Source organism: Lithobates pipiens, unplaced genomic scaffold, assembly GCF_037356315.1.
Source record: "Lithobates pipiens isolate NorthernLeopardFrog02 unplaced genomic scaffold, aLitPip1_a1.2 Scaffold_13, whole genome shotgun sequence".
Lineage (NCBI taxonomy): Eukaryota > Metazoa > Chordata > Amphibia > Anura > Ranidae > Lithobates > Lithobates pipiens.
Window position 1 is genome coordinate 324,409,582 of NW_027507718.1, and position 27,932 is coordinate 324,437,513.

Sequence of the window (27,932 nt, forward strand, 5' to 3'; positions counted from 1 at the left end):
CTAAAAAAAAATGCCCGCTCAGTTTTACATTGGGAAGAAAGGTCTTTTGAAAAATGCATGCAATAAGCCTGAGACAACTAAGTAAAGCATGCTTTGGACATGGCAAGATCCGGCATGAACAGACTGCATTCTTTATAAAGAATATGTTTAAAATTTGTAGATTTAACTTCTTAGCTTGGGAGAGAGGAAATGGGCACACTTCTCATGTAAATATTTTCAAGAATTCAACATTAGTTCTTCTACGAAACCCAGTTCTGTCATACCGGATTTTTGTTTTTTGTTCTTTTATTGAAGGAAGAAGAATGAGATACTGTGTTTTTTCCTGGCTTGTTGGGGTCTCAAGAAATGGGATACACCATAGCTTGTAGACTAACTTTCACAAAGTCCAAATAGTATATAGTTATTTGGGTTAATTTTTTACCAAAGATATGAAGCAATATAAACTTTTGGCCAAAATTTATAAACAATTAATTTGCTAAATTTTATAACTGAAACAAAGAAAAACAAAACAAAGAAAAAAAAAAAAAAAACAGTGGTGATTAAATACCTCCAAAAGAAAGCTCGATACTTACCTCATACTAACCTGTAAAATTATTTTCAGCACATCATGGGACACAGAGTCAGGCTAATATTGATTACCTACTGGGACGTTCCAGAGCAATAGCCTTGAGGGGAGGGAGACACCCTGCCAAACAATAGCCATCAAAACTTATACGGCAGCCCCCAGTACACTGCGGCCAAAAGCCGAAATACTCAGCTGCTCGTACATCCACTTAATAACATTTTGTGAACGTATGCCCTGAAGACCAGGTAGCAGCTTTACAAATCTAAGCCACAAGATACCTAATGGCGAAAAGCCAAGGTGGTTCCTACACCCCTGGTAGAATGAGTTCTCACCCTAAAAAGGAGAAGCTTTACGTTTCAGACCGTAAACGTGAATGATCAATTGACGGACCCGATTGACCATGGAGTCCTTGGAAGCTGCCTGCGCCTTCTTGGGTCCTATTGGTAGAACAAAAAAAAAAAATTGTCTGATCCTTGGATCTCTGCAGATTTAGACAAATAAACCTTGACTGCCTAGACAACGTCCAAAGAATGCAGTCTCTCTTCCACCAGGCTGAGAGAAAAAAAGAAAGCAAAATAATGTCCTGATTTACATGAAAGGCCGACACCATTTTTGGCAAAAGGGATGGAACAGGTCATAACATGACCCTGTTGTGGTGAAGGGTCAAGTATGGTTCCCTGCATGAAAGGGCCACCAACTCAAACACCTTTCTAGCAGAGGTGATGGCCATCAGGAAGGCTAGTTTGCGTGACAGCAAGTCTAATGGAATTCCCTTGATGGTCTCAAATGGTTGTTTCTGTTACACAGACAACACAAAGTTCAAGTCCCAAGGACACATAGGTGACCTAATGGGGGGAAGCAAGTGAGCTACACCCTGCATAAAGGTTTGGATCAGTGAAGGGGAGGCTAAAGGCCTCTAGAAGAATACTGATAGGGCCAAAACATAACCTCTGATTGTACTCAAAGCCAATTTGATTTCCACAGCTGACTGTAGAAAAAGGAGAGAATTCTCCCAATCACATTTTTTTGGAGAATGCTATTTTCTGGCTTCACATCAAGCAATATAAGTCTTCAAGACCTTATGATAAATGTTTCTAGCGACAGCTTTTCTAGAATTCACTAGGGTAGACACTACTGGTCCCAAGATGCCAGTCCTTCAGCACCCTGGCTTGTATAGCCATGCTGTCAAATATAGAAACTGTAAATTGGGGTGGAATATAGGACCCTGAAACAGTAGATCGGGGTGACATGGAAGCATCCATGGCCCGTCTATTGTCAGCCTCACCATCTCTGGGGAATCAGAGCCTTCTGGGCCAGACTGGTGCCACCAGAATGACTGGAACCCCCTCTTTGTGAATCCTAGGCAACAAATGTGGAATGAGAGGGATCGGAGGGAAAGCATAAACCAGGATGTACTGGCTCCATGGAACTATCAGAGCATCTGCTCCAATTGCCAGAGGAGCTGTAGTAGCTTGTTGTTTAACCTGGATGCCAATAGGTCGACCTCTGGCCATCCCCAACTCTGGCAAATTTCTTGGAACACCCCTGGGTGTAGGGACCATTCCCCTTGGCAGATCTGCTGGTGGCTGAGATAATCTGCCTTCCGGTGCTCTATTCCTGGGATATGGACTGCCGATGTAAAATCTGCACATGACCCTCTGCCGGGGTTAGTATGTGGTTCACCTCCTTCAGAGCTAAATAACTCCTGGCACCCCCTTGGTGGTTTATATAGGCCACTGCAGTGGCATTATCGGACTGAACCCTGATAGGGCAGTCCTGAAGCTCCACCGTCCAGGACCGTAGGGCCAGACGTACTGCCTGTAATTCCAGGACATTGATGGGCAGGATCTGTTCTGTCCCTGAACATTTCCCCTGAGCTGTGAACCCAGCCTGAGAGACTGACATCTGAAGTCAGTACTCTCCAAGTAACCGGGAGAAAGGATTTTCCCTTTCGCAAGTTCTGACCCTGCAACCACCAGTTTAGGCTTAAGCCTGCCCAAGGAGATAAGCACAATGGATAATCCAGGGCTTGTCCTCTTCTGTTCCAGGCCAAAAAGATATCTTGTTGTAAAGGCCTGGAATGGAACTGGGCATAGGGCACAGCCTCAGAGGATACCATCCTCCCCAGAAGACTCATACAAAGCCGAATGGAGGGTTGTCTGATGCCCCTTATGCGACGCACCTGAACCTTCAGGGCACATATCCTTACAGGTGTCAAGAATATTCTTGCTTGAACCGCATCTAGGATCGGACCTAAATACTTTAGACTTTTAGGTATTTATGATCCAGCCTAAGCTTTTCAAATACCGCACTGGGCATATTATGTTCTGTTCTAGAGCCTATAATGAGTGATCTCTGAGCAGGAGGTCGTCCAGATACCCGAGCATGAGGATCCCTTGGGCCCTTAAAAGACCCAATATTGGTGCTAGGACCTTTGTGAACACTCAGGGAGCTGAATGCACGTGTGTCATGGCCGCCAAACAACCATGGTGAACCAAGGCAAAATGGTGCACCGTTGTGCGCCATCATACAGGTAAGAAAAAGCCAGACACAAGCAAAAATAAATAAATACATTTTTAAAAAAAAGGTACACTTTGCAAACACCCACAGCTAGCCCAAAAACTCTCCCATATGCTCACTGCACACAGGTGTCCAGCCTCTTGCTAGCTTGACTGATTGTAACAATCACTGGGAAACTCCACAATAATAAGTAAAGGGGTTTCACTTACCCGTCCAGGCGCAGGGCAGATTAGAAACTAAAAAGCCCAAACTTCACCCATCACAGCAGGTTCCTGTCACTTGAGGACCTTCAAGGACTGGGTACCCTTTTCATGTTTAAGGTCCACTCCCTTGGACCTGTACAGTGCCCTGCAGGAATGTCTTAGCGCTGTGGTGTCCCGGATTCCACTTCAGAGGGTCCAGTTCTCGGAGGCGACATTACAGGCAAAAACCTTGCAAGATTTTGAATCTTCTTTGCGAGGCTCATGTACCATGTATCTAAGCATATAAAGAAGAAGAAATACCGGACCGACGCTAGTAAAAGAGCAGGAAGAAGAAAGCTGAGGCCTGGCAAGACCCCCCCGAAGAGCGGGAGGACAAGACCCCCCCGAAGAGCGGGAGGACAAGACCCCCCTAAGAGCGGGAGGACAAGACCCCCCCGAAGAGCGGGAGGACAAGACCCCCCCGAAGAGCGGGAGGACAAGACCCCCCCGAAGAGCGGGAGGACAAGACCCCCCCGAAGAGCGGGAGGACAAGACCCCCCCGAAGAGCGGGAGGACAAGACCCCCCCGAAGAGCGGGAGGACAAGACCCCCCCGAAGAGCGGGAGGACAAGACCCCCCCGAAGAGCGGGAGGACAAGACCCCCCGAAGAGCGGGAGGACAAGACCCCCCCGAAGAGCGGGAGGACAAGACCCCCCCGAAGAGCGGGAGGACAAGACCCCCCCGAAGAGCGGGAGGACAAGACCCCCTCGAAGAGCGGGAGGACAAGACCCCCCCGAAGAGCGGGAGGACAAGACCCCCCCGAAGAGCGGGGGCGGCGAAGGAGTCTGACGGGAAGACCCCCTGAAGACGGAAGAAGAGAAGACCCCTGGAGCTGTCTAATAAAAAAAATACAACACAGGTTTTTAAAATACTTTATGTAAATTTTTTTCCCCAGGGGAATGGGTAGGGGTACATGGTACCCCATACTCATTCACATAGGGTGGGGGGCCAGAATCTGGGGGCCCCCTTATTAAAGGGGGCTCCCAGATTCTGATAAGCCCCCCTACCACAGACCCTGACAACCAACGGCCAGGGGTGTCGGGAAGAGGCCCTTGTCCTCATCAACATGGGGACAAGGTGCTTTGGGGCTTCCCCTTTAAATCCATATCAGGTGATGGGGCTAGCGAGGTGTCAATCTCGCCAATGGAGGCGGAGACATTCACTTCCTGCGCTAGTCCCATCTACTTGGAGCCACGTTCAAAATGAACAGACTTTTCTCCGTGTGTGGGCAAGTCCGTTAATTTCAAAAGTCCGGCGGACTACCACACAGACGGGTGAATTGTCCGCCGGACTCGGCAGTCAATTTTGAGTCAAAACTTCTAAGTCCGTCAGACTTTTGGGGACAAAAAGTCCGCCAGAGCCCACACACGGGCGGATTGTCCGATCGTGTGTACGAAGCATTACTCAGCATAGGACAGAGTAAGCTCCTTTAGCACCGTAGTAAATATGGTTCAGACTGTTCAGGTATAAAATGCCAAGGAAGACCAGACATGCATACATTTCATCTGCCTGGCTGTTAGAGGCATGAGTTCAATTGAAGTCATTTGAGTGACCAGTTCAGATGCAAGCATTAACATTGTTAAGGCCTCCTGCACACGGTACTGATGTTTGAGCCTCTGTTTTTCTTGTAATTTCAGGTGTTTGGTTTGCACGTATCAATGCGAGTATTAGAGCATTCACATGCGCAATAGCTTCCTAGGGAAAATTAATTAATATTTGCGCTCACCGGTGTAAAATGTTGACCGGGAATGCAGATTTTGCTATTTTTTACTGAGGAATATTTAGCGTTTGTTTACGCGCCTGTGTACACAGACACATTGTAAAGAATAGGCTACATTGTCACCTCCGGGAGAAGACAGTGATTATCGCTAGTGGCTATAGCAGCCGCTAGTGATAATTGCAGGTAAAAATTCAGCATGCTGGTTGTACCCAGGTTGATCGATAAACTGTCCATATACAGTTCGAAGTATGGCCTGCCTAATGCAAGGTTAATGATAAGAGCTGAAATGATGGGCAGAGAGTTACGCTTTAAGGCTGCCAATTACAATATCATGAATTGCTATTGATCATCAACATACTGAATTCCTGTTAATTCTAGTATTAACTGTTGTGTAAAAAAATTGCATGTTAAAAAGGCAAGGCAACCATCAACTAAGATAATATTTTTCACAATGAACATTTTTCATTTTAATTCTGTCAACTGTTTTGTTTCGACATTTAGCTGACAAACCCTGTTGTAATATTCAAGGACTCCTGGAAGCCACTATAGAGCATTTTCAGTACTGCCCCCATTAGGGCTCATTCACACGGCAGCTCAAAAAAGCAACAAAAAAAAGAAAAGCCGCTTTTATTGGCATTTGAGCTTTTTTTTTCTCTGCCTCTAAAACGTCCCATCATTTATGGCACAAGCTGCCATAATTCCCACAGGACTTGTACTGATATGGGGAGGCTACTACCACTATCTAAGGCCTGGTTCACACCTATGCATTTTTTAGTGCATTATCAGTTTTACAGAAACACACTACAGTCGATTTAACATGGCTTCCTATGGGTCACATTCACATCTGTGCATTTTATGGAAAGGGCCAGGGACTTTGCGGGTTTTTGATTCCATAGACTTCAATGGATCAAAAACATATTGAAAAACAAAAAATGCATCTGGAATATGCAAACTGAAACCTGCATAGGTGTGAATCAGGCCTAACTCATGTATAACAAGTTAAAGCCTTGCCCATTCATGTCCAATAACCTGGAAGTGACATAGCTAGTGCTTTTATACACTCTGTAGATAAGCTTCAGTAGATAATGTGTTCACATTTTATATTTACATATAAGAGTCCAACAAGATAAAACCCTCACGTGCTTTCATAAGCTTGCTATGCATTACGGTCTTAATGTACATCCACTTGTCATAATCTCTGACATCTACTGCCAGGCAATACACTTTTAAAACTAAAAGCACTGCTATAGAGGAGATGTACGGTAAGTTAATGAGAAGCTGAAAGCCTTATTTCTCCTATGAATTCCTGAGCAATGTCTATACTCATATTATGATCAGTAGTCGGGTAATTAAGATCCACAGATGTGACTTGGATTAATGTATCAAACCATTCCATATAAGGTCTAATTTTTCAAAGCTCATTAATACCTGTGTGATTTTCAAATGCATTCCTCTTCTCTGCGACCGCACGCTTAATTTCATCTAAAACAGTACTCAGATCTTGAGATCTTTTCCGGTTCTCTTGCTCTGCGTGAAATAGTCTTCGCTGGAGTTCTAGAAACTGCTTTTCATATGTGTCTGCTCCATACTCTGTAAAAGAAGAAAGGAAAACTACAATAAGCGAACATATACTGGTTACCACATTACTGGTTGCCCCGATTTAAACAGTCACGTAACCTAAAACTCCAACTGTGTCACAAAAATTCATTCAAAATCACGATGATAAATTTCTCAGACTGTGACAGAACTTTAGATATTTACTCTCATGGAATACTATACCAATGTAATGTAACTCTGCTTTAAAAAGATAGTCATATAAGGTTGAAAGGAAGCAGAGGGTTTCAATGAGATTACGAAGTGTTAACAACAGTATATTCCGACATTTACAGAACTTCATCACATACTGATTTCATATGATAAAGTCTAAACATCTACCAGCCTTCAAAGGCTCAGAATAGCACCCATACTCTGCAATCACCCTTCTACATATAATATAGAAGATATTTAATACAGAACAACTAGCACAATAATAATGTTGTGATAACAGTAAATTGGTAATACATGCAACGCTTGCATTCATTATATGAACTCATTTTGTTTTAAATTTCACATGCTTTTATAATTTGAGCCACATCTGTATGCATGTCAAACTGGCCACTAAAAAGCAAGTGACAATGGTTGGCATAAACCACAAAAATGCCAGGAGTGCTTGACCAGTTACAGCCACATTTTTTTTTTTTAAAGAAGCCCAAAAGACAGAAATAGTTTATCCACATTTATAATGCCCACTTACAAGCAGACATGGCAGCCTAATGGGTTTGTACACATGGCATGGCAAATGTATCTTGGCTTGCCTAGTTAGAGAGGCAGCATAATTGAGGTCAGTGAGACCACACCGCCAACCACAAACCAAACAATTGGCTCACGGTTGCGGCACAGTACTTAGAATACAAGATTCACCATGGAATTGGGATTTTTTTTTTTTTTTAAACATTTAGAAAGAGACCGGGTTGAATTTTGAACACCTGGAAGTTGCAGCTCTACCTCCCTCTTTTAGGAACCACCACAGATACCTTTTCATGAGGCAATAGAGACTGCTACCCATGTGTTCCAAACAACGATATCAAAATTTTCACAAATTTTTAAGCCATGGGAAAAAAAATAAAATAATAAAAATAAAAAAAACTTTCTGAAAAAAAAATGAACATTTTGGAAATAAATATTCACTGTGGAGTAGTTTTATAAATTGAAAGTAATTTTGTTACACTGGGAAGGTGAAATGTAGCGTATATATAAATATGCTTGAAATAAAAGTACAGCTTATTCAGTAAATAAACTGAACTGCTTTTGCAAATTATATTTTTAAATTACAATTGAAATAAAGAAATAACTAAATACGTGAAGAACATTTCAATGATACAACGATTTCAACGATACATGAACCACCTGTTTTGCCGATGCTGGTGAAGAAACACTTTGGGGTTTATTTACTAAAGATGGAGATCGCAAAATCAGGCTCACTTCTGCATAGAAACCAATCAGCTTCCAGGGTTTTATCGCCAAAGCTTAAACTGAATAATCTGAGGTTAGAAGCCAATTGGCTACCATGCACAGCTTCTGAGTGCACCAGTTTTAGTAAATCTACACCCTTGTGATGATCCAGAAGCAGCAGAAAGCGTTTCTGGAATAAGAACACTTTCATTATAGTCCTTATTTCATTCCATAAAGTATATTTTCATTTATTTAGGGCACTCCTGACATGCCAGGTTGTGTTTTGCCATCCTTGTAGCATTTGGAATCTTCTCTCACAAGATTTACAAATTACAGCTTTGCTCTCAGCAGAAATTTCACGGTGGACATGTTTCCAAATACTAGATCAGTGTTTCTAAACTCCAGTCCTCAAGGCGCCCCAACAGGTTATGTTTTCAAGCTTTCCATTTTGCACAGGTGATTTGATCAGTTTCACTGTCTTATTAAATTACCACAGCCGTTTCACGAGGGAAATCCTGAAAACATGACCTGTTGGGGCACCTTGAGGAATGCAGTTAAGAAACACTGCACTAGATGTTGGTATCCCCATTTTACTGAGAGGAGGAAAAGGGAAAAAAAATGATTTACTGACCAGACTATTGGTAAACATTACGTTGCAATGGTGGATAACATTAATAGGAGTCATTTAAAGGCTATAAAGATAAAACTATTCTGTCAGACAAATGTACCCTTTTACCTGTCAATTAAGGTCTCATAGGACAGAAATGATTATCTACTGTATCCCAACAATCACCCAAGTAGGATGTACAAGATGGAGTCTGCAAGCTAAGCTTTTCCCCTGCAGTGCCCCCTAGGACAGAATTCACATTTTCTCTTGAGAACTGCATTGAGAAGTAGTGATACTATTGTGTTTCAGGATTTAACTTGTTTTCAGCTGAGAGAACCTGCAATAAATGTGAAACTTTATGTAAAGTCTCAGAAATCTTTTAAGGTCTTCGTATTATATAAAGTTTAAATACCGTGTCATAGATATAATATTTATCATTGTAAAAGACCATATTCCACACTTTTTTTTCAATTTTTCCAGAAAAACAAATTAAAGTTACACTCCTCCTCCTCCCCCTCGCCGCCCCACACACACACTTTACAGTTTTTTTTCCAGGCCTTTCCAGCTCTAGTCCCAAGCCAAGTCATTATCACACATTCTTCAGAAAGCTTACAGCATTTAAACCCAAAAGCAAAAATATATTACATTTTACCGATCCATATACAGCAGGTAAAATAAATATTGCGCGCATCACCATTTTTCTAGGTAAATATTTTTCTAAAAAGGTGCCATTGACATGAAAATTTTCACCACGTCAGTAACAGCCCATGCCATTCATGCATACAAAAGTAGAGATGCACCAAAATTTGGACGGCCAAAACATATTGGCCGAAAACGAAATTTTGGGCATTTTCCCAATAGAGAAAAAAAGTGCAGATAATGGCGCAGATTTTGCCGCGATTTTACTGTGTTCATGGTGCATTTTTCATAGGTCATTTAACTCAAAAACCACATCAAAAGCGTAGCACGAGTGTGTTATTGATGGGTACTTGCTGCGGTTGCAATGCATTTCAACAGGGAGGTGCGTTTTTTTTAACTGAACAAAAATGCGGCAAGCAAGATATTTAACACAACAGAAGTGCAAGGGACTAGTACATAGAATTCAAAAGGGATGCATTTTTCTTAAGCTTTCCTTTTTCTAAAAGGTGCCGATAGAGGCCAACAAGAAATTCATATACATGATATTAATTAAAAAGTCAAATACAATATATATAAAATTTCGTCCAAGTGCATCCTGAATTTTCAGTTCTGGTACCAAAAATTCCATTAAGTGCACATCTGATACATAGAAACTAAAAAAGTAGTAGGTGCATTCTTTTTTTTCGTGTGCCTTCATTTGTATCTTTTACAACGTTTGCAATCACTTTAATCTTCATGTAATGTCTTTTTTTTTTTTTTTAGTTAAACATGACAAACTTGTCATACTTACCCGCTCTGTGTAGTGGTTTTGAACAGAGCAGCTCAGATCCTCCTCTTCTGGTGACCCGCTTTGGTGCTCCTGGCCCCTCCCTTCTGTTGAGTGCCCCCACAGCAAGCAGCTTACTATGGGGGCACCCAAGCCTGGTGCCCCTTATCTGATGCACCTAATCCTTCAGGGCACAGATCCTTGGGGATGGCAAGAAGATTCTTGCTTGGACCCTATCTAGGATCAGAACTAAATACTTAAGACTGAGCTGGTCTCAAGGTTGACTTTTAGTATTTATGATCCAGCCTAAGCTTATCAAATACCACACTGTGCATTATATGCTCTGTTCTAGAGCCTGTAGTGTAGCCTGTACTGTAGCCTGTGAGGAGGTCTTCCAGATACCCAAGCACCAGGATCCCTTGGGCCCTTAAAAAGACCCAGCACTGATGCTAGTACCTTTGTGAACACCCAGGGAGCTGTAGCAAGCACAAATGGTAGAGTCACAAACTGAAAATGACATTCCTCTGCTGCAAATTGCAGGAGCCTCTGATGAGGCTGAAAGATAGGTACACGTCCTTTATGTCGATGGAGGCTAGAAATACTCCCATCTGGAGTGAGGCTACTACTGAATGACTCCATCCAAAAGGATTGGATTAGTAGATACCGTTTCATGGATCTTGGGTCCAAAGTGAGCCTTGTGTCCCCATTTGTTTTTTGAACCATAAATAGGTTTGAGTAAAATCCTGCGCCCCTTTCGGGTACAGGAACCGTTACAGTCACTACTTGATGCACTAAATGATGTAGTGCCTGAAGCAATAAGTCTCTCTTTGGGGATCCGAGGAAACACTGGATCTTAAAAACCTGGAGGTAGAACCCCCCTGCAACTCCAGCTTTTAACAGCGGGATATAGTTGCGGTGACCCATTTGTCCTGAACTATTGTTCTCCAAATGTCCACAAAGTGCCGCAGCCTTCCCCACCACCCTATGGAGTTGGGGCACCCCCTCAAAAAGGAGGGCTTGGTGCTGGGTTTAGAAGAATTTTGGACCCAGGGCTTTTTTCTGGCCCCGGCCTTGCAGCATGCCCATGGCCATAGCACCCTGTTGGTAGTGTAACTGCCTGAGTGATGAAACATTTGAGGAAGCAGTCCCTGAGGTTTTAAATGAGGGACATCTGTGCGTTTCTTCACAGGAAGTAGAAAACTCTTCCCTCCGGAAATATTTTGGATATATTTGTCCAAATGATCAGCAAATAAAAAAAGTCCCCCATGAAAGGGAAAACCTGACAAAACTTCTTACAAGGAAACTCAGCTCACCGGTATGCGCCTGGGGACAGCAGCTGCGCTTCGCAGATGTCTTTCCTGACACTTCTTGTCCAGATTTCTTGGAAGCAGACTCATCTGCCAGGTCATCCACAGAATCCTGAGCTTTAAGCTCTTCCCCATTCTCAACCCATTCGTGCTCCAGACTAGGAGGCTCCAGGGAGGGGGATCTGTCACGGTTCTTACCATCCTGCGAGATGGAGTCAATCATGCCAGCAATCCTGTGCTCTAACCCGGCTAGGGCTGAGGACAGTCCATCCTTGGTGATAAAGGGTGAAGCAGCAGCATTGACTGTAGGCACAATCCCAGATAGACGCAATGGCTCAGATTGCCCGAAAGCCTCTGGTTCTTCAGGGGATACAACACTAGGGATATGACTAGGTTCATCGGGAACTACTGATGACATAGGTGTGCCCTTCCCTGTAGTGTTAGTCCCACTCCTCTTTTTTGAAGACATTTACTAGCCACAAAAAGGGAGCACCTGGGTGTAGCGTTAATACGCCTCCAAAAGGAGACCCTTTAATAGGGATCACTAAGCCTCTATGCAACAAGCCTGCCAAGAAACAGCTGGTGACTCACGTGACCCGGGTAACGAGAAATCAACCGCTGCAAGTGCCTAGTTCAGAGCCTGCTCTGTGTCCCACAGCTGCCTTCTGGAAGAAGCGCATGCTTGGCATACACAGATTAAATCAAGCTGGCTGTGCGTCAGAACATTCTGCGCATGCGTGTGCACGTGCGCAGTCCCGCCAAACGGGCAGGGCGGTATTCGCATATGACGAATCTTCAGGCTCCCAGATAAAGGCGACGGCGCATTTGTGGTGAAGCCGCATGCACCATGGCTGCCAAACTGCTGAGCCCAGCAGTAATTTTGTGAACGCACATGTGCCATGGTGAACCAAGGTGAAATAGTGCCATGGTGAACCAAGGTGAAATAGTGCACTGTTGTGTGCCATTATAGAGGTAAAAAACAGCCAGACACAAGCAAAAAAGGGAACACTTTGCAAACACCCACAGCTAGCCCAAAAACTTCCCGTATGGTCACCACATACAGGTGTCCAGCCTCTAGCTAGCTTGACTGATTGTTGCAATCACTGGGAAGCAGACTAATAGGGTTTCACTTACCCATCCATGCGCAGGGCAGCTTAGAAACTAAGAGCCCAATCTTCACCCTTCACAGCAGGTTCCTGTCACTTGAGGACCTTCAAGGACTGGGTAGCCTTTTCAGGTTTAGGGTCTACTCCCTTGGACCTGTACAGCACCCTGAGGGAATGCCTTGGCTCTGTAGTGTCCAGGATTCCACTTCGCAGGGTTCAACACCCGGAGGCGGCATTACAGGCAAAACCTTGCAGGATCTTGAGTCTTCTTTGCGAGGCTCACGTACCATTTATCTAAGCATATAAAGCCTGTGTCAAATGGATCTGATCGGTCAATCCCTTCATTAATTTAAGAACCGTTTTCGGACTAAAGACCTGGAGCTCAGCCATTCATCTTGCAGACACTGGTAAAAAAAAACTGAAATACTTCCTGTATGGGAGGGGTTATATAAAACAGAAAACAAAAGCAGTCACCACACCACATGTACGAATAGGTAAGCCGCAGTATTTTACATTTTTTGGGCTTTAATTATGCTTTACTCTTCATGTAAACGTTGAAAAAGATACAAAATAAAGGCACATGAAATTAAAAAAAGGAATGTGCATACTTCTATCAAAATATGTTTTAACCACACACATTTATCAGAATACAATCTTTCTATAATAGTGCCTTTAATGCTGTTGGGAATCCCGTAGTGTGCTGTCTACTGACCTTTGCATACCCTTAGCAATTTAATTCTGCCCCATAAATGTTTTAATGTGTGCAGCTCATGAAGGAGACAGTTCAAATTTGAAAGATGTAAAAGGAACATACAAGTGAATATGAAATACTGATTCTATGTATTTGAAGGAAATTGTGGACTGCTAATTTTGTTAAGTGCTTTCAGGCTTCCCATTATGGCAATCCATAAACATAATGGTTTCTATATATCGCTTTGTGACACAAAGTCTTATTAGCAGCCAAGTAATGCATTTCAGCCAGACAGAGGAAACTCCAGGGACGCTCATCTGTTCTAAATGTATTGTCACCTCCATACAATACAAATACTGTGTCGAGATAGATCAACATTATGCCTCACTCCACATTATTAAATACCATATAACAGCCCTCAAATTTTGCAAGAGAGAGCGGAGGGGAGAGAGAGAGAGAGAGAGCGGAGGGGAGAGAGAGAGAGAGAGAGAGAGAGAGAGCGGAGGGGAGAGAGAGAGAGAGAGAGAGAGCGGAGGGGAGAGAGAGAGAGAGAGAGAGAGAGCGAGAGAGCGAGAGAGCGAGAGAGAGCGAGAGAGAGCGAGAGAGAGCGAGAGAGAGAGAGAGAGAGAGAGAGAGAGAGAGAGAGAGAGAGAGAGAGAGAGAGAGAGAGAGAGAGAGAGAGAGAGAGACACAGAGCGGGGGGGAGAGAGAGACAGAGCGGGGGGGAGAGAGACAGAGGGGGGGAGAGCGAGAGAGAGCGAGAGGGGAGAGCGAGAGAGAGCGAGAGGGGGGGGGAGAGCGAGAGAGAGCGAGAGGGGGGGGGAGAGCGAGAGAGAGCGAGAGGGGGGGGGGAGAGCGAGAGAGAGCGAGAGGGGGGGGGGAGAGCGAGAGAGAGCGAGAGGGGGGGGAGAGCGAGAGAGAGCGAGAGGGGGGGGGAGAGCGAGAGAGAGCGAGAGGGGGGGGGGGAGAGCGAGAGAGAGCGAGAGGGGGGGGGGAAGAGCGAGAGAGAGCGAGGGGGGGGGGAGAGCGAGAGAGAGCGAGAGGGGGGGGGGAGAGCGAGAGAGCGAGAGGGGGGGGAGAGCGAGAGGGGGGGAGAGCGAGAGGGGGGAGAGCGAGAGAGAGCGAGAGGGGGGGAGAGCGAGAGAGAGCGAGAGGGGGGGAGAGCGAGAGAGAGCGAGAGGGGGGAGAGCGAGAGAGAGCGAGAGGGGGGAGAGCGAGAGGGGGGGGGGGGGAGAGAGCGAGAGGGGGGGGGGGGGGGGAGAGCGAGAGAGAGCGAGAGGGGGGGGGGAGAGCGAGAGAGAGCGAGAGGGGGGGGAGAGCGAGAGAGAGCGAGAGGGGGGGAGAGCGAGAGAGAGCGAGAGAGAGCGAGAGGGGGGGGGAGAGCGAGAGAGAGCGAGAGGGGGGGGGAGAGCGAGAGAGAGCGAGAGAGAGCGAGAGAGAGCGAGAGAGAGCGAGAGAGAGCGAGAGAGAGCGAGAGAGAGCGAGAGAGAGCGAGAGAGAGCGAGAGAGAGCGAGAGAGAGCGAGAGCGAGCGAGAGCGAGCGAGCGAGAGAGAGCGAGCGAGAGCGAGCGAGAGCGAGCGAGAGCGAGCGAGAGAGGAGCTTTCATTAGAATTGCCGAGTGTTCCCCGCACTTGCTGTCACACACAGCCCCACCAGGAGGCTGTCCAGATCACCAATGCCGGGATGTGTAACAAAGTACCAGGGTCAGGAGTTGGGGATGTGCGTGAGGGCAAGAATACACGCCAATTCAAATGAAAGCTGTTACAGTGATGTTCCCCTGAGCTCTGATGATCCGGCTGGCAATCCTTTTCCTTTCCTCTCTTCCCCAGTACAGGTAGGCTGCATTGTTGGGCACAGGTGAGGCTGCGCTGCTGGGCACAGGTGAGGCTGCGCTGCTGGGCACTGATAAAGTTTTTGTTAATATTTATTTTTGTAACTTAATTCTCCATAAAACATTTTAGTGTCATTTCATGAGATAATATATGAGGGCGGGTTTAGGGATGGAGCAACTGGTGGCGAGTAACCCTTAAAAAGGGGTTGTAAACCTACGTTTTATTTCACCTTAATGCATCCTATGTATTAAAGTTAACAAACACCTGGCAGTGAACGCGATGGAGCAACTGGTGGCGAGTAACCCTTAAAAAGGGGTTGTAAACCTACGTTTTATTTCACCTTAATGCATCCTATGTATTAAAGTTAACAAACACCTGGCAGTGAACAGTTTCAGATCTAGGTTTAAGAGGGAGATCGGTCTATAGCTACCACAGTGGCTAGGGTCCTTCCCGTCCTTAGGGATCAGGGAAATATGTGCCCTCAGAGTGTCTCTCTGGAAGGAGGTGTCTGCACCCAGTGCATTGAAAAAGGTCACCAGTCGTGGGCCTAGTATTGGAAAAAGGGTTTTATAGTACTGGGCTGTAAAGCCATCCGGCGCTGGTGCCTTGTCCTCCTTCAATGCGGTGACTGCTATTTGTAGTTCCGCCAGAGTGATGGGTTCCTCTAGAAGAACTCGTGTCTCAGACGGAAGTGAGGGGAGTTGGGAGTTCGTGATGTACTCATCTATTTGGGACTGGCTATGGGTGGAGCCCGGCAGGTTATATAGACCCATATAGAAGTCTCTAAAGGCGCTGGAAATCTGCGCTGGAGTAGAGACTCTCTGGCCTTGCAGGTTGACTATCTGTGGAATATACGATGCCGATTTGGTAGCCCTAACCGTCTTGGCCAACGTCTTCCCGCATTTATCACCACTTTCATAACATATGCGTCTGGAGAATTGTACCACCGCTTTTGCTTTATAGTGGAGAGTCTCGGTTATTTGCGTGCGGAGGGTCAACAGTTCCGTCTCCAAGGGTTGCGTGGGGGCATGTTTGTGTTGTGCTTCCACTGTAGCTAGTTTGGCAAGCAAGTGTGTGAGGTGCTCATTTCTTTTTCTTTTAATAAGGGCCCCATGCTTGATTAGTATTCCCGGAATGACCGTTTTATGAGCCTCCCAGAGAATCCCAGGGTCGCAGCCCTGAGTGTCATTGTCCCTGAAGTACAGGCCAAGCTCATTAGTAACATCTGTAAGAATTTAGGGTATTTGTAAAAGGCTCTCGTTGAGCCACCAGAAAAGAGATCTAGGTGAGGGGTGGTCACTAAGGGAGTAAGTCATATAAAGGGGGGCATGGTCCGACCAAGTAATCTGCCCTAGGGAGGCAGAGGATACTAAGTGTAGCTGGTCATGTGGTACCAAGAAAAAGTCTATTCTGGAATAGATTTTGTGTGGGGTAGAGTAAAAAGTATAGTCTCTCACTGGGGTGATGAAGCCGCCACACACCCCATAGCTGGGTGTCGTGTAGGGTTTGGGCAATTCGCTTCCGACAAGCGGGCGATATAGAGGAGTGTCCTGATGACGTATCAGAGGAGGGAGATAGCGGGACATTAAAATCGCCGCCTAGGGTCAATTGGCCCGACTTAATATCCATTAAGCGTGTTAAGGTGCGTCTGATAAATCTGTCCTGGTGGACATTAGGTGCATAAAGGGAGGCTAGTGTAAATTGCATATCTCCAATCAGGCCTTGCAGAAAGAGAAAACGTCCTTCAGGATCTGCTGTAACCGCCTGGCATTGCCAAGGCAGTTTGCTAGAGATCAGAATGGACACCCCTCTAGATTTAGAGGAGGGGGTTAGTTGAATGGTATACCCTGGGGAAGTGTCCATTCCGGAGAAGGGGAAGCTTATCATCCCGAAAGTGAGTTTCTTGGATGAATATGATATCCGCATGAGCCTTTTTAAGGTCATGTAGCAACATCCGTCTTTTCTCAGGGGTATTTAGGCCCTTGGTATTCAGAGATACTATTTTGATGGAATCCACCGCCATGTCTAAGAGAGGGAGCGGGTAGGGATAGGAGGGGGTTATAGAATAGAGAGGGGGTGTGGGAGAGGGTTGGGAGGAGGCAGGAGGTGAAAGGTTGGGTGGTAGAGAGGTGGAGGGCCGAGACCGCGTATCACCTCAGCACCCTGTGTGGGGGATGGGGTAGCAAACGAAGTGGAAGACACCGTCTTCGTATGTGTACAACCCCGGAGTTCCGGGGGTATACAAAGGCCTACGTGGGGTGAAGGTAGACAGAGGACCAGTGTCGAGGGGGTCCACCCCGGCATGAAGTAGTATAACTGTCAGCATAAGTCGGTAAAACAAAACATATGGTAACCTGTAAACCTGTGAACAATATAAATGCAAGGAGCAGACATCATGGAACAAACATTACTATAGCCCAATAGGGCGGAACATATAGCATCATAGTGGTGGAAAATGATAGAGGTGCTCCATTACCTACAACACCAATGATAGTGGCGTCTCCTGATCCATGAGAGAAAATAAAAAATAAAAAAAAAAGGAAAAAATTGAAAAAAAATAGATAAGGGTGGCTAGCACATCCCTCCCTCCCCCTACTACTGCAGCAATGGACTTCCAGAGAAGCAGTTCCAGGAGATGTCTCTGTTGGTTTAACAGAAAAGCTTATATACCGGGACCACCTTCACCCACCCCCAGAAATCTCCACCCGGCGGGTCATCCCGATGGCCGTTCCTACGAGTAGAGTAGGGTAGGACCCCCCAGTCACAGAAACGGGTAGATGCTGATACACCTGTAACAGATCCAAGTTCAACAGTTGGGCCAGTGCCTCCTGTCGTTTGTGTGTGGTATACCCCGTGTAGAGAGTACTTAGCAGGGAAGAGTGGGGCCCCTGGCAATTCCCCCACTGCCTCGACGCCCTCCCTCCATAACCCCCCCCCCCAGGCATCTTTCCCCCCCACATAATACATAAGGCACTTCAAGGTCCAGGGAGGGGAACACCAAAGGGACCACATCAAAGGCATTTAGGGGCAATATAATCAACTTGGCGAGGTACTTCAAGAACCCAGTCCCCCTGCAACCCCCCCCCCCCCCCCCGAGCCCGACGCCCTCCGGCGCAGCGGCGGGGTCACCCCCAGCAAACAACATCCCTTCATCGGGGGGCAATAACAGACTCAGTGCACTAAGGTAAGAATACTTGCGGGGGGTGCCGAGTAGCCGGGAGATCTTCAGTCGATGAGGGCTGTCGGCAGGCAGTTCCAGGGCTGCGTGGTCCCGCATGGTCAGCCGATCATCGCAGGTGTCCCAGCCAAGGAAGGGTCTCCCATAGAAGCGGCACAGGAGAGGGCACGGAGTAGCTCTGCTGGGACCGAGGGGCCTTGAAAGGTGAGCACCACACCTAGCTGCAGCAGGGGTCAGGTCGGGTATATTTGACGAGTTGGAAGAGGCACTGGTCCGCGTTCCTGTCACAAAGGTCCACTCAGAGGGCGATGGAGGTAGATTTCACTGTAGTGAGTCCTTAGGTACACACGCTGGGAGGGACGGGGCGCCACAGGATCGGGAGAGGTAAGACAGGCAGATCGTATGGTGTCATGGGAGTAACAGGCTAAGTCAGCTTACACCTCTCGGTCGCCTTCTTGTGAGAGGGCTCAGGGACATCTGCTCCCCCTCTGTGTTCTCCACGGCAGCAGGGCAGAGGACCCCGAGACAGTCGGACATCCCTGCGTTCGGGCAGGTAGGCCAGCCAATTAGGGACATCTATAGGGTCAGAGTTGAGGAAAGTGAATAGTTCTGGTAGGGCCTCCGGTGACCGCAACATAAAGGAGCACTGGTTTTTAATGAAGGTCACTGAAATAGGGAACCCCCTGCGGTAGGTGGCATTGCAGCGCCTGGCCAAGTCCAAGAGGGGTTTCAATAAGGCTCACCGGTATAGGGTCGGGTCTGGAGATATCAGGTAGGATCTTAATTCGGGCCCCGTCGAAGTCTATGTCACCCGTCTCCCAGGATCTACGTGCAATAATTTTTGTGCGTGTAGTGGTGCAGGCGGCACAGTACATCTCTGGGTCGGGTCAGGTCTAGCGATTTAGGGCCCAAGGCCCTGTGGACCCTGTCTACCTCCACTCTGTCCGGTAGTTGGTCAGCTGCTATTTGTCGGAATATCGCCGTGACCGTGGCTAGGAGATTCCCTGGCCCAGTAGCCTCCGGAAGGCCGCGGAGCCGCTCATTATTCCGGCGGCCCCGGTCTTCCATTTCTTCCATACGTTGCTGCATCTCCACCGCCGCGAGGAAGTGGTCCCTCTGTTGCGATTCGAGTGATGCCACTCTTTGCTCCAGGGAGGTCGCGGAGTGTTCCCCCGCTGTAACGCGGGTGTCTAGGCACTGCACCTCCTGTTGGATGCCCGCAATCTCCGTCCTGTGTGCCGCTTCTACTCTCCCAATGATGGCTTCTATGTCCGCTTTAGTTGGAAGTGCCTGTAAAATGGCCTTCAAATCCGGGTCTGTCAGGTAGACCAGCAAGGCTATGGAGTCACCCAGGTCTGTGGATGGCGCCGCCGGAGAGCCCGGGTACAGTATCGGGCTCCGCGATCCTTCCGACATGGAGGGTTCCTCCACCATCTCTGAGGCCGGAGAGTCCGGGCCATGCGGTTCCGCCATCTTGGGTCACGAGGGTCCCGCACTCGAGCAGTGAAACAGTCTTTGTAGTTCGCCGGAGGCTTGGGAAGTGTTAGCTCGGTTAATCTTCTGTTTAGTGCGCTGGGTGGCCCGCTTCTTAGATGACATTATACAGGGCGCAATGATAGTAAAAAGCCAGGGTGGATACAAGGAGGCCGGGAGCTCAGTAGAAACACGTCTTCACCCGGCCATGTCCAGACCACGCCCCCGGGAAGCCTCTTCTAAAGATGGTGCGCATGAAAGCCCCCAAACAGTTTTCTGAGGACAAGCAGACTAAGGACATGGCTTACTGGAACCATGTCCTGTGGTCTGATGAGACCAAGATAAACTTATTTGGTTTATATGGTGTCTAGCGTATGTGGCAGCAAACCAGGTGAGGAGTCAAGCATGGTGGTGGAAGTGTCATGGTCTGGGGCTGTATGATTGCTGCCAGTACTGGGGGAGCTACAGTTCATTGAGGGAACCATGAATACCAACATGTGCTGTGACATACTGAAGCAGAGCATGATCCCCTCCCTTCAGAGACTGGGCCACAGGGCAGTATTCCAACATGATAAAGACCCCAAAAACACACCTCGAAGACGACCACTGCCTTGTTAAAGAAGCTGAGGGTAAAGGTGATGGACTGGCCAACCATGTCTCCAGACCTAAACCCTATTGAGCATCTGTAGGGCACCCTCAAAACGGAAGGTGGAGGAGCACAAAGTTTCTAACATCCACCAGCTCTGTGATGTCATCATGGAGAAGTGGAAGAGGACTCCAGTGGCAACCTGTGAAGCTCTGGTGAACTCCGTGCCCAAGAGGGTTATGCAGTGCTGAAAAATAATGGTGGCCACACAAAATAGACACTTTGGGCCCAATTTCGACATTTTCACTTAGGGGTGTACTTACTTTTGTTGCCAGTGGTTTAGACATTAATGGCTGTGTGTTAAGTTATTTTGAGGGCACAGCAAATTGACACTGTTATACAAGCCGTACACTCACTACACTACTACTACTAGCAAAGTGTCATTTCTTCAGTGTTGTCACATTAAAAGATATAATAACATATTTACAAAAATGTGAGGGGTGTACTCACTTGTGTGTCTGTTTTTTTTTTTTTTTCTTTTTTTTGTGTGTAGACAGGCAAATGATGATTTCAGTATATTGCTACAGGGATTTAAAATTCTGGCTAACCCAGAACACAGTGTATACACATGGATGCATCATGAACAAACAAAAGGTAAATTTACTTGATTTTCCCTGAGGCAGCAGTCAAAACAAACATCAAGCATGAGGTTGCATAAACTGTAAAAAAAATAAGTGGGTTAAACTTCAATTTACCCTGTAATCTCTCAGGAAGCAGGCAAAACCTCAAGCATGGAGGTGGCTTAAAGCGGCGTTCCGCTTAAAAATAAAAAATAAATAAAAATGAAAGTCAGCAGCTACAATTACTGCAGCTGCTGACTTTTAATAATCGGACACTTACCTGTCCCAGGGTCCAGCGATGCGGGGGATCGAAGCCCCACTCATCTCCCCCTCCGATTGGCGGCACCGGCATTTTAACTGTGGGTGCCCACTGCGCATGCATGAGCCGTGGCGCGACTGGCCGTGCAATCTGGGACACGCGACAGGTCCCAGGTTGACAAGAGGGAGGGGGTGGAGAGGCGATCTCCTTTGCTGCGCTGAGGGAAGTGACATCAGGAGCCCAGGCACCAAAGGAGGCAGACGAGGGACCCCCTAGCAACAGGCATTTAGAGGCGAGTAAAAAAAAAAAAAAAACGTTTTCTTCTTTTTTTTATAAACACGTTAATACATTTTTTTTTGGGGTGGAACTTCACTTTAAGCTGTATTAGTGCCTTCCCCCAGGGTACTGTGTGCAGCACTTACAGAGCCTGGTACAGAGGAGGAGCATTAGAAAAACTCCAGGCTGAGTATGGGGCCTAGCAAGGAACAATGTAAACATTTTTGCTATTACGATATGGATATTACAATTATATAAAAAAAAAAAAAGTAGTGAAGTGTTTGTGTAACTTGCACTCCTCTTTCACTTGTTTCCATGCATTCTTAAACAATAAGACACCAATTATGTTCTTTGCCCTCGTTACAACTTGGAATTCTCAGTTACATTTATTCAAGCATACATGCTTGAATACATTTTTTTTTTCACATGCACTCTCATTTTGTAAGTAAAAAAATGGTTTTAGACTGTTGAAGCGCCGTCTAAGAAATGAAAGTGAAAGAAATGGTTGGCACGTAATTCTCACATGTGGAGTGGGTTTGATGACAATAATGTACAATATCCCTAACACCAAACCAGCACAATTTTATTTATTTTTTTCCCACAAATTAGCACAAATGAATGGTGTATTTGTTATAGTATGTAATAACATGGGGTGCCAAGTGGGTTGGGTTTGATCAAATAAAAAACAACTTTTACAATAAAAAAAATAAAAATAAATCAAAAGCAGCACACGTAATAATTTTAACAGCACAAACGCAGCACTAACCAACCAAGTTTAATGTGTAGGGCAGGGGTGTCCAAACTTTTTTCAAAGAGGGCCAGATTTGATGAAGTGAACATGCGTCAGGGCCGACCATTTTGCCTGACATTCTTTGAACCATTGAAAATTCGGTCTAAGTGTGTCCATCCGAGCACGAATACACTGCCCAACAAGAATTCTCTTGCCTTTGTCGCGCTCGTTCCCAACACACAGACGAATGCTCTGCACTTTAGGGGGTACCGTTAATTCTTAATGGTACCCCACACATTGGAAAACGTAGGGTGCTTTTGGTGCAGTGCAATTAAAAAAAAAAAAAAAAAAGCTCGGGAACTTCTTTCCCTGCATTTGTGAGTAGGGAAGTCCATTGAAATTAATGGGCTGCCCTACACACAGTACGCAGCCACACAGATGTTGCATTTATGGGCTTAAAACGGGTGGTGAGGAAGCAACATAATGCCTCTTTACCGCCATTCATATGCCTCTGAAAAGAGATCTGTGCATGGATTGCTTTTCAGAGGAGCAGCAGTCCTGGCTAATATCACACACAAGCCCTACAAAAGCAGTTTTGATGGTATAAGAATGGGGGGGGGGGGGGATCCGGATTAAACGCAACATACACACAGATACATGCACACACTTGCAGACAAATGCACGCCGCACACACATACAGACACATGCATACACATACATACAGACATACATGCACACACATACAGACATACACATGTGCACACACACATACGTAGACACACACACACATACAGACATACATACACATGTGCACACACACATACGTAGACACACACACACATACAGACATACATACATACACATGTGCACACACACATACGTAGACACACACACACATACAGACATACATACACATGTGCACACACACATACGTAGACACACACACACATACATACATACACATGTGCACACACACATACGTAGACACACACACACATACAGACATACATACACATGTGCACACACACATACGTAGACACACACACACATACAGACATACATACACATGTGCACACACACATACGTAGACACACACACACACATACAGACACATGCATACACATACTTACAGACACATGCATACACATACTTACAGACACATGCATACACATACTTACAGACACATACAGACACATGCGCACACACACATACATACAGACATACATACAGACACATGTGCACACACATACAGACACATGTGCACACACATACAGACACATGTGCACACACATACAGACACATGTGCACACACATACAGACACATGTGCACACACATACAGACACATGTGCACACACACACACACACACACATACAGACACATGTGCACACACACACACACATACAGACACATGTGCACACACACACACACACACATACAGACACATGTGCACACACACACACACACACACACAGACACATGTGCACACACACACACACACACACATACAGACACATGTGCACACACACACACACATACAGACACATGTGCACACACACACACACACACACATACAGACACATGTGCACACACACACACACACACACATACAGACACATGTGCACACACACACACACACACACACACACACACACACAGACACACACACATACAGACACATGTGCACACACACACACACACACATACAGACACATGTGCACACACACACACACATACAGACACATGTGCACACACACACACACATACAGACACATGTGCACACACACACATACAGACACATGTGCACACACACACATACAGACACATGTGCACACACACACACACACACACAGACACAGACACATGTGCACACACACACACACGAATAAAGCCCTTTTTAACACTAATGTAGTTTGTAGCATAGTACAGTACCTTTGCAGCTTCCTCATTCAGCCGGGTACTGCACTGTAGGGGGAAGCAGAGAGCACAGCACACTCCTCTGCACTTTACTTTCACTTTTGAAGCTCACGGAGCTTCTCACAGTGCTGGGGATTGGGCTCATCTGACAGCCCTGCTCCCGTGGCACACTAAATTGAGAAAGACCAGGCGGGCCGTTCAAAACCGAACCGCGGGCCGGACTTTGGACATGCCTGGTGTAGGGGAACTGAGTGACCTTTGGTGACCTTGAAATAGTAAATAACTTAACAAAAAAATTGTATTACTGTGATTTAAAGCGGGGTTCCACCCTAAAGTGGAACTTCCGCTTATCGGAAACCCTCCCCCCCTCCGGTGTCACAGTTGGCACCTTTCAGGGGGGAGGGGGGTGCAGATACATGTCTAAGACAGATTTGCACCCACTTCCGGACATAGACTCCCACGGGAGTCTATGCCTCTTCCTGTCCCGCCGCGCTGTCTGCTGGGACACACACGGTTCCCAGAGACAGCGGGGACCATTCCCATTGCGCTGTGCGACTCGCGCATGCGTAGTAGGGAACCGGGAAGTGAAGCCGCAACACTTCACTTTCCGATTCCCACACCGTGAATGGTGGCTGCGGCAGCCGAGAGATCGATCGGTCTCGGCTGCCGACATCGCTGGATCCTGGGACAGGAGAGTGTCCATTTATTAAAAGTCAGCAGCTGTAGTATTTATAGCTGCTGGCTTTTAATATATTTTTTGTAGGTGGAATCCCTCTTTAAACAGCACAAAGGAGGCACCAACCAGTCCGCTTTCATGTCTTTTGTCTCTTGTAGGGGGGGCTGGGTAATCTTTGGTGACCTTTATTAAATCAAAAACTGAAAAACAAAAAAGGAGATAGAATAGAGAGTAAAACCAACGCAAAACGTGGCACTAACCAACCAGCCAGTTTTCATTGCTTTTGGGTGTTCGGGAAGGCATGCCCATAGCACAAATTAGGTCTCCCAGTGCATACATAAGCCAAGCTCTGTGCCAGCTCATCTACCACATCCACCTGCTGCCACCATGCAATCTACTGGATTGATCAAAGGCACTCATACCTCGCTGTGCCCCCATGGCTGCTATCTCACTATCAGTGCCCCCCATACCAGAGATCATTAAACATGGTCTAAAAACAATTGCCATTATCTTAAAAATAAAAGCAGCACAAATCTAATTGTTTATGACACAAAAATGTAACACAAATGGTATGTTTGTTTTTAGGATTTTAGTAACATGGGGTGCAAAGTGGGTGGGGTTTGATAATGAAAAAAACAAAAAAAACAAAAAACGGTTAACTTAACTATAACTTAAAAACCATAAAAGCACAAATAAAACTTTCAGCAGCACAAACCAACGAGACCAGTTTCGTGTCATTTGACTGTTGTAGGGGGGCCGATTGACCTTTAATAAATCATTAATAAACGCAAAAACTATAAAAGAACGGAAATATAAACAGCACAAACGCGGCACTAATCAACCAGCCTGTTTTCGTGCCATTTGGCTGTCGTGGGGGGGGCTAGTAAAGAATTACACTTGAGTTTTTATTTGCGCTGATTGTAGGGGGGCCAGCTTCGCTGAACTTAGTTTAACTGGCTCCTGACTAAGCTAGCCCTGATATGTGTATGTACCGTGTGTGGCAACCTTGGTCTTGGTATACACTATAATTTTTTTAGTTTAACCCAGTGGACTGAACGGAAAAAATAAAAATCAGGTGCTCAGAAGGCACTCACTGTACCAATTATGCAATATTAGTACAGCAATCTCCCTGCTGAGCTATTATGTTCTGACAGGGACCGGGACCAGGGACACAGTTTTGTCGGACAGGCTGGTGTACGCACAGGCCAAATTCTGTTGGGTTTGTGTTGAACCAAGCTTTAGAGATTGTAAGCTCCTTGAAGGCAGAGACTGATGTGACTGTAAAATATATGTAAATTGCTGTATAAGTTGTTGGTGCTAGATATACACTTATGCTATGAGCAGTAACAACGAGCATATATTACATCAGCACACCACAGATCAAATATTGTCTGAAAGATTTATTAAGAGATAATAATAAATTAACAAAAAAGGACAAAGCGCAAAATTTCAAGAGCCATACGGGGATCACAATAGCAGCCCTGCACGCGATATTCGATGAACCGTGGTAGGCTGGCGAACATATACATATTGATCTGTGATGTTTCCAGTCTCCAGCTGGAAGTTGCTGCAGCACGCTCTACTTCTAAGCTTATTCCAGAAACGTGTGCCATGGGAATATTGACAATGCCATTGTCAACCAAGGGCGTGTCCATATATCAAATAATGGGCAACATTCAACACAGGCAAACTAATACCATTTAGAACAATGGCTTGACATTAAAAGCCTTAAAGTGGTCCTGAAGGATCAAGGATTTTTTTTACCTGCATGCATTCTATGCATGAAGGTAAAAAACATTGTGTGCGCAGCTCCCAATACTCAACTGAACCCCATCTTGATCCAGCGATGTGCACAAGAGCCTCCTCCGGGGACTCTACCTCCTCATTAGTTGAGGCTGTGAATCAAAGGCAGTGAGCCAAAGAGGAGAGAGAGGAAGTGGGGTCTAGCCGCAGCTCTATGTGTGAATGGACACGTAGAGCCCTGCAGGTGCCCCCATTGCAAGTGGTTCTCTCTGGGGGCAGGAAGGAGGGGCCAGGACTGCTGACGAGAGACCCCAAAAGAGGAGGATCAGGGCTGCTCTGCGCAAAACCATTACACAGAGCATGTAAAGCCTCTTTCACACTGGGGCGGGAGGAGCATCGGCGGTAAAGCGCCGCTATTCTTAGCGGCCCTTTACCATTGGATTTGCAGCGATATAGCCTGCTAGCGGCCAAGAAAGGGTTAGAGACCACCGTAAAGCACCTCTGTAGAGGCACTTTGCTGGTGGTATAGCCGCGTTGCCCCATTGATTTCAATGGGCAGGAGCGGTGAAGGAGTGGTGTATACACCGCTCCAAAGATGCTGCTAGCAGGACTGTTTTTTACCGTACTGCTAGCGCACCACTCCAGTGTTAAAGCCATCGGGGCTTTTACATTGGAGAGAAAGCAGCTTTATTTTGGTGGTATTTGATCACCCCAGCGGTTTTTATTTTTTGCACTATAAACAAAAAAAAAAAAAGTGTCAATTTTGAAAAAAAAACGGGGCATGGCTACGTGTGACACGTCACTGATCTCTGCTCCCGATCACAGGGAGCAGAGATCAGGGATACTGTCACTAGGCAGAACGGGGAGATGCTTGTTTACATTAGCATCTCCCCGTTCTTACTCTCCGTGAGGACCCGCGACCCGACTCATGGAGCTTGCCAAGGGCGCATCCGCGGGCTGCCTCTTAAAGGGCAACGTACAGGCACGTTAGTTTGCCTGTAGGAGCCCTTCAGCGTGAGGCGGTCGGCAAGTGGTTAAAGCCTGTGTAAAGGAAAAAATAATTTTTTTTGTGGTTTTGGAAACATTGGGTTATGTTGTACACTTTTGCGCAAGTACGGTATTGAAAAATAGGTATTTTATACATATGAAATGGTCATCCAAGATGAATAAAGGGCTTTAGTTATGAATTAACAAGCCTTTGCAAAGCATATTCATAAAAGAGACCAGCTGCATTCAGAGATGGGACATGTGGGACAGGCACGAGATAGAACTAGGAAAATGCCTCCGGTCTTGGATCAGACTTATTCATATTAAGCCAAACACCAAATACACACAATGACAAATAATGCATCACACCCTGCCAAGTTTTTGGTAGCTAATATATTACCTACTTACTAAAACAATCTATCTTAACATTATCAGATTACACCATTATTATTTTCCTAATCTCAAAAATGTACCTCAAGCTTCTTATCCACCCTTTATTCCC

The 27,932-nt window shown here is 46.2% G+C and overlaps 1 protein-coding gene across 1 annotated transcript in view; it reads right to left on the minus strand.

Annotated features, from left to right (window-relative positions):
• Positions 1-27,932, minus strand: part of MGAT4D (MGAT4 family member D) — a 178,104-nt gene that overhangs the window by 110,080 nt on the left and 40,092 nt on the right. Inside the window, exon 2 of the mRNA XM_077476938.1 lies at positions 6,475-6,636. Coding sequence (XP_077333064.1) covers positions 6,475-6,636 — 162 coding nt within the window. The remainder of the gene's footprint in view (positions 1-6,474; positions 6,637-27,932) is intronic.